At 42.0% G+C, this 21,228-nt stretch overlaps 1 protein-coding gene across 2 annotated transcripts in view; it reads right to left on the bottom strand.

The window, feature by feature from the left end:
* fer1l6 (fer-1 like family member 6) overlaps nucleotides 1-11,308 on the bottom strand; it is a 69,873-nt gene extending 58,565 nt beyond the window's left edge. For both annotated transcript variants that reach the window (XM_019353013.2, XM_025903509.1), the window contains exons 1-6: nucleotides 11,172-11,308; nucleotides 9,664-9,718; nucleotides 9,352-9,483; nucleotides 9,159-9,221; nucleotides 8,964-9,042; nucleotides 6,789-6,945 (exon numbers count right to left, since the gene is read on the bottom strand). In XM_019353013.2, coding sequence (XP_019208558.2) covers nucleotides 6,789-6,945; nucleotides 8,964-9,042; nucleotides 9,159-9,221; nucleotides 9,352-9,483; nucleotides 9,664-9,718; nucleotides 11,172-11,293 — 608 coding nt within the window. In that variant the 5' untranslated portion in view covers nucleotides 11,294-11,308. The remainder of the gene's footprint in view (nucleotides 1-6,788; nucleotides 6,946-8,963; nucleotides 9,043-9,158; nucleotides 9,222-9,351; nucleotides 9,484-9,663; nucleotides 9,719-11,171) is intronic.
* Nucleotides 11,309-21,228: the final 9,920 nt, after the last annotated feature.

Genomic DNA, 21,228 nt, shown 5'->3' on the forward strand with positions numbered 1-21,228 from the left:
CTGCAAAGTGGGAGAGAAGAATGGGGAGAAAGGAGCAGGTGAGGACAGAGGAATGCTGTTTTAGTGTGGGGAATTAAATTGGGTTAAGGAATCTGGGGAGACAAACGACTGCCTTGAAGTGGAGGATTGACAAAGTGTCCAGACCACCACAAAAGGGGGAGGAAGACAAGCACTGAGGTATGCAAGAGTACTGTTAGAGAAAATGGAAAGACAACACCACACATGCACATAATGTGTACTAGAGGTAGCACACAATCATACATAAAGTGTTACACATCAACAGAGGATATTTGTAGAAGGGGTTAATAACACACAGCGTGGTTGCCGATGGCAGCCTGCAAGCACTTGGGGTTTGGCTGTGCCTGACTGAGACAGAGGTTTTCATTTAGATGTTTCTGAAACAAAATTTGGAGTGAATGGAGTTTTGTTTCATAAAAAAGGGGGGAGGTACATAAAAGGACACACAGAAATAGAAAATGTATTAACCCGACTAACACACACACACACACACACGCAATGAAGCTCATTAGAATCAAACACAATTTTAAGTAGGTAATACTGTTACCATCATCCTGTCTGGTTTATTGAGAGGGTTGAGAAGTGATACATAGACGACTGAATTAGTATTATTTTGGGGAACATGATAACAGGGGTGAACAGAATCCTGCAGCCAGAGTTTAAATGAATAAAACTAGCAGATTTTTTGTTTTTTGTTTTGTTTTGTTTTTGTTTCTGATGTATGGGGAAGGTTGTACCATGGCACCAAGTTTTAGATTTGGTGTGTTTTCACCCATTAGAAAAATAATATTCTGGGATGAGTCCTAAGACCAGGCTTCTGTATTTTTATTTAATTTTGTTTTTCATTTTGATCGGTTATTTTTATTTTTATTTTGTTTTTTGGACAGTGCACTGGGAGTTTTGTTTGATAGTTTTGTTTGACAGTTTTGTTTGTTATTTTTATTTTATTTTTGTTTTGAACAAGTGCACTGACTTGTATTTGTGAATTTCTTTTCTTTAAGCAGATCTGCACGTCGGGAATTAAAAGCACTATACAACATGTCGAGAAAACCGTTGCAAGTGAGTTTTTCCAAAATTACAATGGGCTCTGGAGAAAGTCACTTATCTGGGACAATTAGAAAAGGAGAGTCCCTGCCCAAAAAGGATTCAGCGAGATAATCCGATCTAAAAGTTCTTCTTTTCTTTTTTGAAATGACATCATTTTGCTGTGGGTGGAAATGAAAATGCGACGATAATTTCCACTATCAGCAAAGAAAGAATGAATGAATGAATGAATGAGTGAGTGAGAGAAAAAACTGACTGACTGGTAAAAGCTGATAAAAGCTGACAAGACTTGACCACTACTCAAGGTTAACCTCCACCTAGACAGGACAAAAGGGTGGATGAATTTATGTGTGTTTCTTTTTACAGGAGCAAGACGATGACAGCAGCATCCTAGGTTGCGTGACGATTTAACCTTTTAAATGCCACTTTCTGTGTTTGAGAATCTATCAGGGGTGTGTTATTCATGGGCTTGTGCGCAGCGTTAACATTTACATTTCTTTTCTACAGCAGAGAGTTAATCATGTGTTTGATTATGTGAGTTACAGCAGGACACACTAATGGTTAATGTTCTTTCTACTACAGGATTACTGGGTTTATGAGTGAAGGGAACTGTGTTTACAGGCTATATGTTGATTATGCTATTACACTGTGTTCTTGGGAAAATGTTGACTATTACAGGGGAGAAGTGAAAATAGTGTGAGAAACATCCTGTGTTGAAACCAGTGTCATTCCTTTTACAGCAGGCTTAACCTTATGGCCTTTTACAGCACCTCTGGAACCTGTCGACCTGCGTCTGACCACCAGGATTGTCCATCTGTGTTGTTAATGTTTGTTTTTCTAAGAGTGCATGTAGAGGATTCAGCAGAAAACAGACAAGTGACATGAGAAAACAAATAAGAGATGCAGTGTTTATGGAATAGTTGAATATGGGCTCATTAGCTGGCCACTATTGAGCTCACAGTGATAAAATGAGTGGAGTGACATTGCTTAAGGAAAGTCACCGATTAAATTGTGGAATAAATTGGGATGATTCATGATTTGGGACAAATTATGGCAATAATAGTGATTTAATGATTTGAGAAAATCTGCACATGATACTTGTCTCTTATGCTGAATACTTTATTATTCTTATGATCTATAGTCGGTTGAAAATGTGAAGTTTGATTTAACAGGTTTGTCTTCCAGGATACAGGCTCCAGGTGGAGCTGGGAGTTAGACAAGCTAAACATTTAATTGCTGACTGATGTTTTTACACAGGGTTACAGGTTGGAGTATGGCTGCTCCAAGTGGGAAACCCTGGAGATTGTTTTAGGGAGACTGTGCAATATTCTATGTCTCATTGGGAAGTTGACACATGGTGAAAGCCATGTGGGGAGAGGAGTGTTATTTTTAAATCTGTAGATGTCGTGAGGTGCCATGACGAGAAGGAGTGACTGAGGAGATCGTCTACAAGATGGGAGCTGAGGCCAGGAGGGAGTCATCAGGAGGATCAGAGATCACCTTCAGCACAGCAGACATCGCGCAGGAGATCGTCATGAGGAGACTCTGCACAGCAAAATCTTAAATAAAATGAAAGAGTGTCGACGTTGACGTTGAGGAAGACAACTAAGGTGTACGACGTGCTCTGCCTTAAAATCTTCAGCAGCGTTGGAACGTGAGAATCGAGGGATGGAGAGAGCATGCCAAGCTCCAAAAGTGACAGCGCAGAGGAGGTCCAGCAATGGAATTGTGATTCTGTGAACAGCACAAATGATTTGATGCTCTGCAGAGAAGCTTTCTGTGTGGGAGAAGATGTAAACAGACAAGCCTTTCATCTAAATTTATATCATGTCAACTTCTCTAGGCTGGTTAAGGGGAATTGGAGAGAAACGGTAGTGTTAGGTGTGATAACTGTTGTTATTGTAACTGTGATTTTTCTTATAAGTGAATTGCCCAGAGACAGACCCGAATCCATTCCGGCGACTCCACCATCACAGGCCACGGCGAAGCGAACCAAACGTAGGGAAACAGGTAAATCAGATGAGTGTTTTGATTATTATGGCGGTATAGAGTTGGACAACGTTAAAGGGTCCACAGCTTCGTATACATTCGACCTTTGTGCTGTCATTAAATGTAAAGGTTTAAACAGTTCATGGCGGGGATATGATGTCTGGGTAGGTTACAATCCAATGGTAGATATAGAGTGTAATAATCAGAAGCTTGGCTACCCCTATCACACTTATTGGAAGGGCCCGTGTGAGTACTGGTCTACCATAGTGGAGTATTCTGGCACGTGGCGCCCGTACAAGGACACCACGTGGCAGAAGCTTGGGTTTCAGCGGGACTTCTCAGCTGGGCAGAACCCGTTGACCCTCTCACTGATTAGTTGGCGTGACACTGTGTGGCCCGCTCGATCCATGGTGTACTTAGTCATACTTAGTCACTTTAGAGATTCTGCACCTGATGTGGCTGAAATAATTATATTAACACCTCTCCCACCATTGTCACTTTCAGAATCGGGCCCACAAATACTTGAGGTAGATTATACGAGACTCAAACCTAAACAGTTCATTTCAATGGCCACTGGCTACTGTGAAAGCAAATCTGTGGCCAGACTGGCTCATCCAAAATGCTAGAGAACAGAATGTGTCAGATTGTGTGGCGTGCGCAGCTGCCCGCCCACATCTTTTCACAGAACCAGCTCCTTTATATCCCGAAGACCAGTGGGGACTTGAGGGCATGCTCAGACTCACCAGAGAAGCGGCTTCTGAAGGTAATTGTACTATGTTAGCAAGTTTGTTTCCACCAATAGGTAACGATACTGTGCTTGGTCCCTTCATGCCAAGAAGACCCAACTACACGTGTTTTGACTTTACTGTGTCTTTCCCTGACAGACATGAGCATGAGGCCGGGGAGATTAACGCTGATTGGTACCTGGCCAGAGGAAAGGTATCAAAAGGCACCGGCACCGAAATAGGCCTGGGGGCACGTGCTGGTTTGTATTATTATGGTGGCTACAGACTCTATGTTAGAATTCCTAGTGGGACTTTTGGTCTCTGTGCCATGGTACGTATAGGTGCACCTCTCGTTTTAGTAGGAGAAAAGGGGGTGCGGCTGGCTAAGCCCGGCACCGCTCAACTGACAGCCACGCGCAGACGTCATGTGTTGGCCAAACAGTCACCAGGATCGTTTGACCTTACAATAGGATCACCAACATACATAGATGCTATTGGGGTTCCTAGGGGTGTGCCTAAATGAATTTAAGGTAGCGGACCAAATTGCTGGAGGATTTGAAAATCTCCCAATAATTTCTGCATTTTTTCCAGTAATTCCTAGCAAGAAGGTGGATCGTATTAATTATGTGCATTATAATGTCCTGAGACTGGCGAACTTTACCAGGGACGCAGTTGAAGGGCTTGCTGAACAGTTGGGTCCGACATCTTTAATGGCAGTACAAATCGGATGGCGTTAGATATGTTGTTGGGAGAAAAAAGGGGGCGTTTGCGCGATGTTGGGGATATATAGTGTACTTTTATTTTAAATAACACAGCTCCAGACAGCTCTGTGACTCGAGTTCTGGAAGGCCTAAGGACGTTGTCCACCACAATGTATGAGCATTCAGGAGTGGATAACCTGCTGGAAGGGTGGATGACCTCTGTCTGTGGGCAATGGAAAGGTTTCATTATGTCAATTATGGTTTCTTTGTCTGTTTTTACTGCAATATTAGCGACGTGTGGGTGTCGTTGTGTGCCTTGTATCAGAGCCTTGTTCGTAAGACTCATCAATCGTGCTGTGGGAGAATCTGATACAAAGTCCAACACCAGGAGACCACTTTTGGGAAATGGGGAGTCACAGTATCAAAACATTATGGTGAAAGATTTAGTTTAGTTTTATCTGCCATAGCGCAGATAAAAAGGGGGATTTGTAGAAATGTTTAGCTTATTTTAGAGTTTAGACATGTAGGAATGTTTAGTTTGCTTTAGAGTTTAGAAATGTGTTAAGATAGAATGTAGAATTATGGTAGAGACACTGACACTGCCCTGGATATAAATAAAGGCCTGACTGTGTCATGAACTTAGGAGTAGATCTTAGGAGACCCTCCCCAGTTGAACTGTGAAAGTAAGACAAAGAGGAGTTAATGCTGAGTGGAAATTCCCCAGAGGATACCTGTGTGGGGGTCTCAATATTTGTAACTTGATAACTGTGGTCTGGAGGGGAGATGGTATTTATGGCCCCTAGGAAGAGACACACACCCACAGTGTTTTAACTGATATACTCACACATCCACATGCACACTCACTCACGAGCACTCACATAGACACAGACACAGAGTTGGCAGCACACTGTGGGGGATTTATGATGGGGTCGCCTCTATAAAGCTGCCTGGAACTAACAAAGGGGTGAAGATTGTTTCAGAGGGACACCGGCCTCGTCTTCCCTTCTAGAAGTGCATGCTTAAATGAAGATGAATAAAGATGAATAAAGATTTTGTAAAAATAACTACTGAGTTCCGGTGCCGTTTCTGGTTCCCTCGACGAATAAAGAACCGGGGTAAAAACTGATATCGTAACACCATCACTGCCTCAGCTCTCCAATGGTTTAGGTCCTTCCTCTCTGATAAATTTCTGTGTCAGCACTGATCATTTTAGCTGCACCTTTGCTTCCCTCCCTTGGGGAGTACCATAAGTTTCCATTCTTGGACCACCTTTTGTCTTTGTACCAGGTGCCACTTGGCACTATTTTCCAGAAGAACAATATTTCTTTTCATTGTTATGTGGACAATAGTCAAGTTTCTTTTTCACATAAGCACACTGGTGCATGCTCTGTCCAGCAGCTCCTTGACTGATTTATTTACATAAATCACATTACAAAATGTGTCTCAATACGGGAAAGTACCGGAGGAAAAGAAGTGCTATACTATACAACAACTATACTAAAACGTTGAAGTTTTATGCTGATGTAAGTATTAGTGATATGGAAATCTCCAATAATGATGTGCATTATTTTCATAGATCATTTGTCAGATGTCAACATTGTTAACGTGGACATTTAGAGTAATATAATAATTAATTGTCATTATGAAGTCAAATAATGTTGTATTGAAAAATTGTGTCCCTTGATTATAAATTTATTGCTCTAACGTTTGGAAATGATTCAAGAAAAACATTTTCCTACTTTGTCTGTCCTGGACCTTTTACCTATGACTTTGAAGCATTACATTCTAAAATGAAAATCAAATAAAGTGTATTTTTTACCCATATGATCGGAGCAACTTGATTGAAATCTTTGGCAGCATCTAAGCAGTAAAAACTTGAGATTTTAAGATATATTCTTGCAATTTTGTAACATCGTAGGGCATTGTACTGGAAAAAAAGTGTGTTGTACAGCTTTCTTCATGCCCTGTCATGTGATATATTACTCAATATAGGTCCACTTTTAGCATTGATAATAAAGGTGAAGGTCAAATGCTTTGCCAACCTAGGCACTCATGTCCCGCAAAACACAGTGTATTGTATTGATGTTTGAAGATGATCCATAAAAAATTGTGGGTAATGTAAAATTTTTGGTGCCTTAACATTAACCAGATTTTCACAAAAATTAAATCAGCTCGAGCTGTATTGGTATCTACCATCACACGATATCTTGAAAACTGGGTGCTAGACTGCTAACAGACAATTTATGTTTCTTTCTCAGAAATCCACAAAAACATCTGGTCAGTTAAATTATGAAGATGGGTAAGTTCATACTTGTCTATCTGCTCCTCAGCATCACTCGCTTTTTGTCCTGGCTGCATGGTATCTCCCTTCGATGAAATGCTGATGTCACACTTGACATAACCCTTGACCCCAGTGCTAATGTCACCACAGTTGGTTAGCATTGCCCACTTATTGATGAACTGGTGACCTACAGGAGTAAGGAAGAGACAGTAGTGTGATTCATGAACAGATAAATTACATAAATGAAAGAACCAAACTTTTTTGGGAAACATGTTTGGCACAGATACATTTCTGTAGAAGATCATTTGGGTAGAATTTGGCACTGAGTTTTTGTTGTTGTTGGTTTGTTTTTTGTTTTTTATGACAGGAAAAGTTTACAGTCAAACAGGTCAGAGTTTGTCAAAATGGAAAAGCAAACAGTTTTCAAAGGCTGCTTTGACTTGATCTTGACCGAACTGCTAAAACTCTCCACTAGAAAAGTTAAGTTACATACGCTATGTTGCCAAAAATATTCCCTCGTCTGTCTTCACACACCTATGAACTTGAGTAAATGGCCTGATTCTTATATGGCACTTTCCTACCTTTTTGGAGCACTCCAAGCGCTTTATACAACATGTGTCTTTCACCCATTCACACAAGCACTTTTTTCTATGCTAAAGTGCTTTCTATCTATCTATCAGCTCTTCTGGGAAGGCTTTCCAAAATAGAGCGTGTTTATGTGAATTTTTTGACCATTCTTCCAGAAGTGCATTTTTTGAGGTCAGAGTGACACTTCATTCTTAATCCACAGGGTTTAATAGGATATTGCTCAACCTTTCCAGCTACAACAGCTTCAACTCTTGTAGGAAAGCTTTCCACAGGGTTTAGGAGTGTTGAGGGTTGCTGATGACAACAGACTCAATAAACTGATCCACAGGCCAGTAATGTTGTGGGCATGGAGCTGGATACCCTTAAGGCGGTGTCGGAGAGGTGGGTGTTGTCCAAGTGCTGGACAGTACCTCGCACCCACTCCATGATGAGCCGGCCAGTCACAGGAGCACACTCACTGACAGACTGAGATTACCCATAATGCACCACTGAACATCTCCTCAATCTAATGCACAGTACACAGTGCAATATTTGCACATCCTCTGCAGTGCAGTAAAATATCAATCAAATATATTTAATCTCTGTAATATTCTGGATATTTATAATTGAACTACGTGTATATATTAGAGCTATTTCTTATATTTTGTAACGTTGTAACACTTATTTAGTTACGTCTGTTAGTGTTTTTATTGTCTTGCGCAACCGTAACCAAGTATTCTGATTTGGATTCTGGGAATTTTTGACTAGTTTTCCAACAGGAAATTTGTGAATCAGACACTGATGTTGGACGAGAAGGCCAGGCTCACTTTCTCCGCTCTAACATTCCAGAGATGTTCTATTAGGTTGAGGTCAGGACCCTGTGCAAGCCAATCAAGTTCTTCCACACCAAACATACTCATCCATATCTTTATGGTTCTTGGACCTTTGCTGCCATCTGCAAACTGTTCCTCCAAATATGGGAGCAAGAAATTATCCAAAATGTCTCAGTATGCTGAAGCTTTAAGAGTTTCTTTCAGTGGAACTAAGGGGCTGAGCCCAACTTCTGAAAACCAACCCCACACACTATACCAAACTTTAAACTTGCCACAATGCAGTCAGAGAACTCTGGTAGCAAGTCTGTAGGCATTGAATATGTAGAAGGTTGGTGACCTCTGTGCACTATGTGCCTCAGCATCCACTGACCCTGCTCTGTGATTTTATGCAGCCTACCACTGCATGGCTAAGTGGAAGCAAATTCCCAATTGCTTCCACTTTGTTATAATAACTAACAACAAACAGTTAATTGTGGAATATTTAGTAGAAAGGAAATTTCATGACTGGACTTGTAGCACAGGTAGCATCCTATCACCTGACCTGCCAAGGGACTATACTGGTGCAAATTAGCTTAAACCAACTCTGGTACAATGCACTGAATGGCAATGTTTGTGTTAATGTTGTACATGATTACTTTTCAAATAAAATTATTAATAAATATTTATAATCACGGCATCACACAGGAATTTACTATGCTCCTGAGAACAGCCCATTTTTTTTCAAATGTTTTTAGTCTCCATGCTTATTTGGATTGGTGTGTAAGATACTTTTGGCAACATATTGCATATTAAAGATTTAGGATACCTGGCTGTTTGTAGACTGTCCACACATCTAACATAAAGGATCCAACACAGAAACTCCTCAGCATTTTAGAGTGTAAAACCTGGAGAGAGAATGAAAGCAGAAACTAAAATCACTTAAAAGGTAAATACTGGATTTTTGATCAATTGGTCATGCCAGAAACGTATCTCAGAAATGCTTGCTGCAGTTTTTACCCACCGTCAGCTTGATCACTTTGTCGAAGAAGACATCTTTGTGGGCAAAAAAGTCAAACACAAAATACTGATGGACAGAAATGACAGGACAGGGTGACAGATTGTGTTAAGGTACAGTAAACTATTATAGTGAAGCACAGGTGGTTCGAATGGGACATTTTCTGGTCCAGTTCTTTTTGTTGCTTTTTATTTTTTACCTCATTGTAAAAAGGAGCATTGGTTCCTTCCTTGACTGATGTCTGTTTCTTCTCATCACCAATCTCTATCACTATGCTCGGGTCAATGTTTTCCCCCACAAGCTGTCTAGCCTCTGTGATATTAATGGCAATCTATGAGCCAGATAAACAATAACACGTGTTATTACAGCATTTGTTCCCATCAGGGTTAAGACAATTGTCCAGCTTACATAAAACTGAAAATATGAAATACCAGCACTCACATTTCTTCATACTTTTAATATTAAAAGAAACACATCTAGTAGACTACCAGCGAATTGTGCATGTGATTACCTGGAAGCTCTGGGGTTTCGCTTCACTGTCCTGAATGTGAGTATTCAGTTTGGACCTATGGAAAGAGAGTCAGAGACAAATGAGGATATTGTTAATAGAGAAATACAGTTCAGTTGTATTTAGGGCTACGGTTACTTCTTTAGTTGGCTATTGTTTCTACAATTAAATATTACAGTGAAGGAAATAATTATTTGATCACCTGCTGAATTTTTAAGTTGGCTTACTTCCAGAAAAACATAAAATTTCTCATTTTTATAGTATTTTCATTTTGATGGAGGAGGACATCAACCAAAACTCCAGAAAAACATTACATAAATGTAAATTAAGACTATAATTAGCGAGGAGAGCTGAGTCAAGCAATGGGTTTTTAAGTAAAGGTCTAACTACTGCCAGCTTGAAGGCCCGTGGTATGTAGCTGATTAGCATAGATAGGCTGATCATATTTAAGTTTAACTATTGGTAGGACGTCTTTGATCAGTCTTGAAATGGAGTCTAAAAGACACGTTGATGATTTGGAGGAAGTAATTACTGAAGTTAACTTTGAAAGATCAATTACAGAAAAAGAGTAAATAAATATACATGACTCTGATGAGTTTGCGGTGGTTGGATGTATCAGTTTGGATGCTGTGCTGGACTTCTTTGTCCTGTGGTGCGAGCAGAATCATCTGCAGCTCAATGTGAGAATGACCAAGGAAATAAACTAGTGTCTACTGCTTCAATCCCAGGGGTCAATGTGGACATGCTGGAGGACTATAAATATCTCAGAGTACAGAATAAACTGGACTGGGTTAAAAACACCACTGCAATGCACAGGATGCAATGCATTAAGGTCTTCTAACATCTGTTGGACAATACTGAGTCTGTGCCAGTGCTATCCTCTGTGCTGTTGCAAGCTGGGCAGCAGGTTGAGGGTCACTAAGATACTCAAAAAAAACTGATCCTTAAGGACAGTAACCCTTTGGGGGTGGAGCTGGACTCTCTAACAGCTGAGCTGGAGAGGGCGATGTTGTCCAGGATAAGAACAATGCTGGACAAACCCTCCCACCCACTACACGAAAGTTTGTGGCGGAGCTGAAGCTTCGAGTTGCAGAGCAGCAGTCAAGAAGTCTACAGGATGTAGAGAGTATCTGTAGAGAGAGGAGTCGGCTAAAATCCCTCCTGGGATGGATGCAAACCTGGTGACCAACTACAAGAAACACTATTCCGCTCTGCATACCAACAATTTATAACTTTTATGTTATAAAATGAAACTACCATAAAATTAGAGACTGTTCATTTCTTTCTCAGAGACCTTAACTTATAAATTCAGGGGGAGATCAAATTATTATTTCCCCCATTGTCAGGTTCATAACATCTTCTTATTGACCCATTGGACCCAGTTCCACCCCCAAAATGTTGTTACCACCAGTCACCACTGACGCGTAATATGTTTTTTTGATGTGTTACTGTGGAAACACTTGTCTGGACAGAGATAATCTGAATGGTACTGTAAGCATGAAAACTCATACCTGTTGGTGTTTGGGATTGTTCTGGTTCTTGCTGCAGATTTTCTTGGTTGATCGTCAGTGTTTTCTCCCTCCAGCAGGGGAGAAGCTTCAGGAGGGACCTCCACCTCACTGTCTATAAGCATAAACAAACAATTTCAGGATTCTTTCCTAACTGATAAGATCTTAAAGGCCTGTCAATAATAATGGTATGGTGGAATTGTGTGCCCATGAAAAATGCACAACCATGTGCATGTATATGCATGAGTGCCCCCATCCCTTTTCCTTTCTCTCTGGCCACATGTCCTTATTAGGGCCCGAGCACAAAAGCGCGAAGGCCCTATTGTATCTGCTCTGTTAATTATTATTATTATTATTATTATTATTATTATTATTAGGGCCCGAGCACTGAGAGTGCGAAGGCCCTATTGTATCTGCTCTGTTTATTATTATTATTATTATTATTATTATTATTATTATTAGGGCCCGAGCACTGAGAGTGCGAAGGCCCTATTGTATCTGCTCTGTTTATTATTATTATTATTATTATTATTATTATTAGGGCCCGAGCACTGAGAGTGCGAAGGCCCTATTGTATCTGCTCCGTTTCTTATTATTATTAGGGCCCGAGCACAAAAGTGCGAAGGCCCTATTGTATCTGCTCTGTTTCTTATTATTATTATTATTATTATTATTATTAGGGCCCGAGCACAAAAGTGCGAAGGCCCTATTGTATCTGCTCTGTTTCTTCTTCTTCTTCTTCTTCTTCTTCTTCTTATTATTATTATTAGGGCCCGAGCACAAAAGTGCGAAGGCCCTATTGTATCTGCTCTGTTTCTTATTATTATTATTATTATTAGGGCCCGAGCACCGAGAGTGCGAAGGCCCTATTGTATCTGCTCCGTTTCTTATTATTATTATTATTCAGGCAAAAGAAGGGCCTTTTTGAGGGCTTTAACATGCTCCAAAACTCTTGGAATTTTGCACACATGCCAGGTCTGGTGAAAAATTTTGTATTTTAATGGTTTTACATATGAGCACTGGGAAATGGCTCTGTAGCGCCACCTATGCCTTGTTAAATGCAGCCCTACGAACACATCGTTTTAGCTACATGTATGAAATTTTGCACACATGTGTATCATGCCAAGACGAACAAAAAAGTCAGTGGGACCATTGACGCAAACCCAACAGGAAGTCCGCCATTTGGAAGTGAAGGTGACATTGTGGCTCTAATTTTGCCATTTCCATGCCTCGAACTTTTGCGAACTCCTCATTGGAATTTCATCGTACAAGCTTCATATTTGGTCAGTGTCAACTACACACCTGGGCCATGTTAAATTGCGGAGCTTTTGAGTTTTCGGGATACGGTGAGGCCGTGGCACCACGGCGAATTTCGATGACTCGCCATGAAAATCTTATTGCCTCTCGTTCTGTCATACATTGTCCGACCTTGACCAAAGTGGACACATATGATAAGGCTCCACCCCTGAACATATTTCAACTGCCATATTTGACATCAGGTACAGCGCCACCTAGTGGGAACAGGAAATGTCATGTTTTACACTTTGGGGTACAGTATTGTAATGGGTGACATCTGCAGCCTCAAATTTCTCCAGGAAAGCCTTAAGGAGTTGGTCTTGGGTTACAGAGAAAACTGTGAGTTTTCGCTGAAGGGTGTGACCCCAGCAGCATGGCGAACATTGAGGTCTCGCCATGAAGAAACAAATTAGTGTAACTCAATGAAATCCAATCTGATCAGTACCACATTTTACAGGGATGATGTCAGACCCGCCCTGAACAGATTGATATGCCCATTGTCAGGAATACGTAGAGCGCCACCTAGTGGCACCAGGAAATGTCATGTCTTTCATTTTGTTGTACTGATTTTCACAGGTTCATCGTGGCCACCTCAAAAGCGGTGAGTATCACCATCAGTCCTTCATGATGCTTCTGTGCGAAAATTGTGACTTTAAACTGAACGGCGCACCCTGGTGGCAACGCGGTTCACCATGAAAGACGAAGTGGCTTTTGAGGGGCTTGGAAATTTTAAAAAGTCTTGGAATTTGGCCCAAACCTCCAATGTGATGAGCGCTTTGTTGTTATGTGATCATCTTCCTTGAATAGTGCAAAATGGCTCCACAGCGCCCCCTACAAAATTTCAAAACATCAGCCCCTGCTCTGTGTTTTATTTATAAGTCTGAAACCTGGTAAGCTTATGGAGGATATCAAGATGTACAAAAAAGTCTCTTGGAGCAATATCCCAAATCCAACAGGAAGTCAGCCATTTTAAAATTAAGGTGTAATTTTAGCCACTTTTTCGCCTCTTTTCAGGCCTCATACTTTGACGAACTCCTCCAAGGGATTTCATCAGATTAACCCGATCTCCTGTGTGTGGAATCTAAAGACCTTTGTGATGTTAAATTGCGAAGCTTTTTACGTTCAGGGAAACGGGGTGGCCATGGCGGCACGTGGAGTCTCAATCCCTCGCCAAAAAGCAGTAATCTGCTGTCGCTCAAAAACACAATGTCCAATCTCTCCCAAAGTTCGCAGGCGTGATGAGACTCAAGGTCGGAAATGTTTGTTATCCCATTTGTCAGTAATGGTTAGAGCGCCACCTAGTGGGACGACTATAATAATGATTGAATGAGATGAATCGTTAGCTGGTGGTTAAATGCATGAATTCCATCAATGTGACATCAGATCGGAAGCGCTCGTTTTAGGTGTTGGGCTTGGCTCGACGTGCTGGGGTGCGAGGGCCCTCATATCGCTGCTTGCAGCTTTAATTATTATTATTATTATTATTATTATTAGGGCCCGAGCACTGACTGTGCGAAGGCCCTATTGTATCTGCTCTGTTTCTTATTATTATTATTATTATTATTATTATTATTATTCAGGCAAAAGAAGGGCCTTTTTGAGGGCTTTAACATGCTCGAAAACTCTTGGAATTTTGCACACATGCCAGGTCTGGTGAAAAATTTTGTATTTTAATGGTTTTACATATGAGCACTGGGAAATGGCTCTGTAGCGCCACCTATGCCTTGTTAAATGCAGCCCTACGAACACATCGTTTTAGCTACATGTATGAAATTTGGCACACATGTGTATCATGCCAAGCCGAACAAAAAGTCAGTGGGACCATTGACGCAAACCCAACAGGAAGTCCGCCATTTGGAAGTGAAGGTGACATTTTGGCTCTAATTTTGCCATTTCCATGCCTCGAACTTTTGCGAACTCCTCATTGGAATTTCATCGTACAAGCTTCATATTTGGTCAGTGTCAACTACACACCTGGGCCATGTTAAATTGCGGAGCTTTTGAGTTTTCAGGTTACTGTGAGGCCGTGGCGCCACGGCGAATTTCGATGACTCGCCATGAAAATCTTATTGCCTCTCGGTCTGTCATACATTGTCCGACCTTGACCAAAGTGGACACATATGATAAGGCTCCACCCCTGAACATATTTCAACTGCCATATTTGACACCAGGGACAGCGCCACCTAGTGGGAACAGGAAATGTCATGTTTTACACTTTGGGGTACAGTATTGTAATGGGTGACATCTGCAGCCTCAAATTTCTCCAGGAAAGCCTTAAGGAGTTGGTCTTGGGTTACAGAGAAAACTGTGAGTTTTCGCTGAAGGGTGTGACCCCAGCAGCATGGCGAACATTGAGGTCTCGCCATGAAGAAACAAATTAGTGTAACTCAATGAAATCCAATCTGATCAGTACCAGATTTTACAGGGATGATGTCAGACCCGCCCTGAACAGATTGATATGCCCATTGTCAGGAATACGTAGAGCGCCACCTAGTGGCACCAGGAAATGTCATGTCTTTCATTTTGTTGTACTGATTTCACAGGTTCATCGTGGCCACCTCAAAAGCGGTGAATATCACCATCAGTCCCTCTTGATGCTTCAGTGAGAAAATTGTGACTTTAAACTGAACGGCGCACCCTGGTGGCAACGCAGTTCACCATGAAAGATGAAGTGGCTTTTGAGGGGCTTGAAAAGTTTAAAAAGTCTTGAAATTTGGCGCACACCTCTAATGTGATGAGGGATTTCTTTTCATATGTTCATTTTCCTTGAAGAGCGCAAAATGGCTCCACAGCGCCCCCTACAAAATTTCAAAACAACAGCCCCTGCTCTGTGTTTTATGTATGAGTTTGAAACCTGGCAAGCTTATTGGAGATATCAAGATGTACAAAAAAGTCTCTTGGAGCAATATCCCAAATCCAACAGGAAGTCAGCCATTTAAAATTAATGTGTAAATTGGCGACATTTTCCCCTCTTTTCAGGCCTCATACTTTGACGAACTCCTCCAAGGGATTTTATTAGATTTACGCGATCTCCTGTGTGTGGAATCTAAAGACCTTTGTGATGTTAAATTGCGAAGCTTTTACGTTCAGGGAAACGGGGTGGTCATGGCGGCACGTGGAGTTTCAATCACTCGCCAAAAAGCAGTAACCTGCTGTCGCTCAAAACACAATGTCCAATCTCTCCCAAAGGTCGCAGGCGTGATGAGACTCGAGCTCGGAAATGTTTGTTATGCCATTTGTCAGTAATGGTTAGAGCGCCACCTAGTGGGACGACTATAATAATGGTTGAATGAGATGAAATTTTAGCTGGTGGTTAAATGCATGAATTCCATCAATGTGACATCAGATCGGAAGCGCTGGTTTAGGTGTTGGGCTTGGCTCGACGCGCCGGGGGTGCGAGGGCCTCATATCGCTGCTTGCAGCTTTAATTATTATTATTATTATTATTTCGGCAAATGAATCGGCCTTTTGAGGGCCTAAACATGCTCGAAAACTCATGAAATTTGCAGACGCGTCAGGTCTGGTGAAAATTTACGTATTTTAATGTCCGTAGACATGTCCAGGGAAAATTGGCTCAGTAGCGCCACCTAGAAAATGAGAAACGCGAGCCCCCGAGATGGGTATGACCTACATGTATAAAACTCGGAACACATATCTAGCGTTCGGAGACGCACATAAAAGTCTATTATGGCCATGTCCTAAACCCAACAGGAAGTCCGCCATTTGGAAGTGAAGGTGACATTTTGGCTCTAATTTTGCCATTTCCATGCCTCGAACTTTTTCGAACTCCTCATTGGAATTTCATCGTACAAGCTTCATATTTGGTCAGTGTCAACTACACACCTGGGCCATGTTAATTGCGGAGCTTTTGAGTTTTCGGGTTACTGTGAGGCCGTGGCGCCACGGCGAATTTCGATGACTCGCCATGAAATCTTATTGCCTCTCGTTCTGTCATACATTGTCCGACCTTGACCAAAGTGGACACATATGATAAGGCTCCAACCCTGAACATATTTCAACTGCCATATTTGACACCAGGGACAGCGCCACCTAGTGGGAACAGGAAATGTCATGTTTTACACTTTGGGGTACAGTATTGTAATGGGTGACATCTGCAGCCTCAAATTTCTCCAGGAAAGCCTTAAGGAGTTGGTCTTGGGTTACAGAGAAAACTGTGAGTTTCGCTGAAGGGTGTGACCCAGCAGCATGGCGAACATTGAGGTCTCGCCATGAAGAAACAAATTAGTGTAACTCAATGAAATCCAATCTGATCAGTACCACATTTTACAGGGATGATGTCAGACCCGCCCTGAACAGATTGATATGCCCATTGTCAGGAATACGTAGAGCGCCACCTAGTGGCACCAGGAAATGTCATGTCTTTCATTTGTTGTACTGATTTTCACAGGTTCATCGTGGCCACCTCAAAAGCGGTGAATATCACCATCAGTCCCTCTTGATGCTTCAGTGAGAAAATTGTGACTATAAACTGAACGGCGCACCTGGTGGCAGCGCAGTTCACCATGAAAGATGAAGTGGCTTTTGAGGGGCTTGAAAAGTTAAAAAGTCTTGAAATTTGGCGCACACCTCTAATGTGATGAGGGATTTCTTTTTATATGTTCATTTTCCTTGAAGAGCGCAAAATGGCTCCACAGCGCCCCTACAAAATTTCAAAACAACAGCCCCTGCTCTGTGTTTTATGTATGAGTTTGAAACCTGGCAGCTTATTGGAGATATCAAGATGTACAAAAAAGTCTCTTGGAGCAATATCCCAAATCCAACAGGAAGTCAGCCATTTTAAAATTAATGTGTAAATTTGGCGACATTTTCCCCTCTTTCAGGCCTCATACTTTGACGAACTCCTCCAAGGGATTTCATTAGATTTACGCGATCTCCTGTGTGTGGAATCTAAAGACCTTTGTGATGTTAAATGCGAAGCTTTTTACGTTCAGGGAAACGGGTGGTCATGGCGGCACGTGGAGTTCACTCACTCGCCAAAAAGCAGTAACCTGCTGTCGCTCAAAAACACAATGTCCAATCTCTCCAAAGTTCGCAGGCGTGATGAGACTCGAGCTCGGAATGTTTGTTATGCCATTGTCAGCAATGGTTAGAGCGCCACCTAGTGGGACGACTATAATAATGGTTGAATGAGATGAAATTTTAGCTGGTGGTTAAATGCATGAATTCCATCATGTGACATCAGATCGGAAGCGCTGGTTTTAGGTGTTGGGCTGGCTCGACGCGCCGGGGGTGCTCGGCCCTCATATCGCTGCTTGCAGCTTTAATTATTAGGGCCCGAGCACAAAAGTGCGAAGGCCCTATTGTATCTGCTCTGTTTCTTATTATTATTATTATTATTATTATTATTATTATTAGGGCCCGAGCACCGAGAGTGCGAAGGCCCTATTGTATCTGCTCCGTTTCTTATTATTATTATTATTATTATTATTATTATTCAGGCAAAAGAAGGGCCTTTTTGAGGGCTTTAACATGCTCGAAAACTCTTGGAATTTTGCACACATGCCAGGTCTGGTGAAAATTTGTATTTTAATGGTTTTACATATGAGCACTGGGAAATGGCTCTGTAGCGCCACCTATGCCTTGTTAAATGCAGCCCTACGAACACATCGTTTTAGCTACATGTATGAAATTTGGCACACATGTGTATCATGCCAAGCCGAACAAAAAAGTCAGTGGGACCATTGACGCAAACCCAACAGGAAGTCCGCCATTTGGAAGTGAAGGTGACATTTTGGCTCTAATTTTGCCATTTCCATGCCTCGAACTTTTGCGAACTCCTCATTGGAATTTCATCGTACAAGCTTCATATTTGGTCAGTGTCAACTACACACCTGGCCCATGTTAAATTGCGGAGCTTTTGAGTTTTCGGGATACGGTGAGGCCGTGGCGCCACGGCGAATTTCGATGACTCGCCATGAAAATCTTATTGCCTCTCGTTCTGTCATACATTGTCCGACCTTGACCAAAGTGGACACATATGATAAGGCTCCACCCTGAACATATTTCAACTGCCATATTTGACATCAGGGACAGCGCCACCTAGTGGAACAGGAAATGTCATGTTTTACACTTGGGGTACAGTATTGTAATGGGTGACATCTGCAGCCTCAAATTTCTCCAGGAAAGCTAAGGAGTTGGTCTTGGTTACAGAGAAAACTGTGAGTTTTCGCTGAAGGGTGTGACCCAGCAGCATGGCGAACATTGAGGTCTCGCCATGAAGAAACAAATTAGTGTAACTCAATGAAATCCAATCTGATCAGTACCAGATTTTACAGGGATGATGTCAGACCCGCCCTGAACAGATTGATATGCCCATTGTCAGGAATACGTAGAGCGCCACCTAGTGGCACCAGGAATGTCATGTCTTACATTTTGTTGTACTGATTTTCACAGGTTCATCGTGGCCACCTCAAAAGTGGTGAATATCACCATCAGTCCCTCTTGATGCTTCAGTGAGAAAATTGTGACTATAAACTGAACGGCGCACCTGTGGCAACGCAGTTCACATGAAAGATGAAGTGGCTTTTGAGGGGCTGAAAGTTTAAAAAGTCTTGAAATTTGGCGCACACCTCTAATGTGATGAGGGATTTCTTTTTATATGTTCATTTTCCTTGAACAGCGCAAATGGCTCCACAGCGCCCCTACAAAATTTCAAAACAACAGCCCTGCTCTGTGTTTATGTATGAGTTTGAAACCTGGCAAGCTTATTGGAGATATCAAGATGTCAAAAAAGTCTCTTGGAGCAATATCCCAAATCCAACAGGAAGTCAGCCATTTTAAAATTAATGTGTAAATTGGCGACATTTTCCCCTCTTTTCAGGCCTCATACTTTGACGAACTCCTCCAAGGGATTCATTAGATTTACGCGATCTCCTGTGTGTGGAATCTAAAGACCTTTGTGATGTTAAATTGCGAAGCTTTTTACGTTCAGGAAACGGGGTGGTCATGCGGCACGTGGAGTTTCAATCACTCGCCAAAAAGCAGTAACCTGCTGTCGCTCAAAAACACAATGTCCAATCTCTCCCAAAGGTCGCAGGCGTGATGAGACTCGAGCTCGGAAATGTTGTTATGCCATTTGTCAGTATGGTTAGAGCGCCACCTAGTGGGACGACTATAATAATGGTTGAATGAGATGAAATTTTAGCTGGTGGTTAAATGCATGAATTCCATCAATGTGACATCAGATCGGAAGCGCTGGTTTTAGGTGTTGGGCTTGGCTCGACGCGCCGGGGTGCGAGGGCCCTCATATCGCTGCTTGCAGCTTTAATTATTATTATTATTATTATTTATTATTATTTCGGCAAATGAATCGGCCTTTGAGGGCCTAAACATGCTCGAAAACTCATGAAATTTTGCAGACTCGTCAGGTCTGGTGAAAATTTACGTATTTTAATGTCCGTAGACATGTCCAGGGAAAATTGGCTCAGTAGCGCCACTAGAAAAATGAGAAACGCGAGCCCCCGAGATGGGTATGACCTACATGTATAAAACTCGAACACATATCTAACGTTCGGAGACGCACATAAAAGTCTATTATGGCCATGTCCTAAACCCAACAGGAAGTCCGCCATTTGGAAGTGAAGGTGACATTTGGCTCTAATTTTGCCATTTCCATGCCTCGAACTTTTGCGAACTCCTCATTGGAATTTCATCGTACTAGCTCATATTTGGTCAGTGTCAACTACACACCTGGGCCATGTTAAATTGCGGAGCTTTTGAGTTTCGGGTTACTGAGGCCGTGGCGCCACGGCGAATTTCGATGACTCGCCATGAAAATCTTATTGCTCTCGTTCTGTCATACATTGTCCGACCTTGACCAAAGTGACACATATGATAAGGCTCCACCCCTGAACATATTTCAACTGCCATATTTGACACAGGGACAGCGCCACCTAGTGGGAACAGGAAATGTCATGTTTTACACTTTGGGGTACAGTATTGTAATGGGTGACATCTGCAGCCTCAAATTTCTCCAGGAAAGCCTTAAGGAGTTGGTCTTGGGTTACAGAGAAAACTGTGAGTTTTCGCTGAAGGGTGTGACCCAGCAGCATGGCGAACATTGAGGTCTCGCCATGAAGAAACAAATTAGTGTAACTCATGAAATCCAATCTGATCAGTACCAGATTTTACAGGATGATGTCAGACCCGCCCTGAACAGATGATATGCCCATGTCAGGAAACGTAGAGCGCCACCTAGTGGCACCAGGAAATGTCATGTCTTTCATTTTGTTGTACTGATTTTCACAGGTTCATCGTGGCCACCTCAAAGCGGTGAATACACATCAGTCCTCTTGATGCTTCAGTGAGAAAATTGTGACTATAAACTGAACGGCGCACCCTGGTGGCAACGCAGTTCACCATGAAAGATGAAGTGGCTTTGAGGGCTTGAAAAGTTTAAAAAGTCTTGAAATTTGGCGCACACTCTAATGTGATGAGGGATTTCTTTTATATGTTCATTTTCCTTGAACAGCGCAAAATGGCTCCACAGCGCCCCCTACAAAATTCAAAACAACAGCCCTGCTCTGTGTTTATGTATGAGTTGAAACCTGGCAAGCTTATTGGAGATATCAAGATGTACAAAAAAGTCTCTTGGAGCAATATCCAAATCCAACAGGAAGTCAGCCATTTAAATTAAGTGTAATTTGGCGACATTTTCCCCTCTTTTCAGGCCTCATACTTTGACGAAACTCCTCCAAGGGATTTCATTAGATTTACGCGATCTCCTGTGTGTGGAATCTAAAGA

Source organism: Oreochromis niloticus, linkage group LG16, assembly GCF_001858045.2.
Source record: "Oreochromis niloticus isolate F11D_XX linkage group LG16, O_niloticus_UMD_NMBU, whole genome shotgun sequence".
NCBI classification, from domain to species: domain Eukaryota; kingdom Metazoa; phylum Chordata; class Actinopteri; order Cichliformes; family Cichlidae; genus Oreochromis; species Oreochromis niloticus.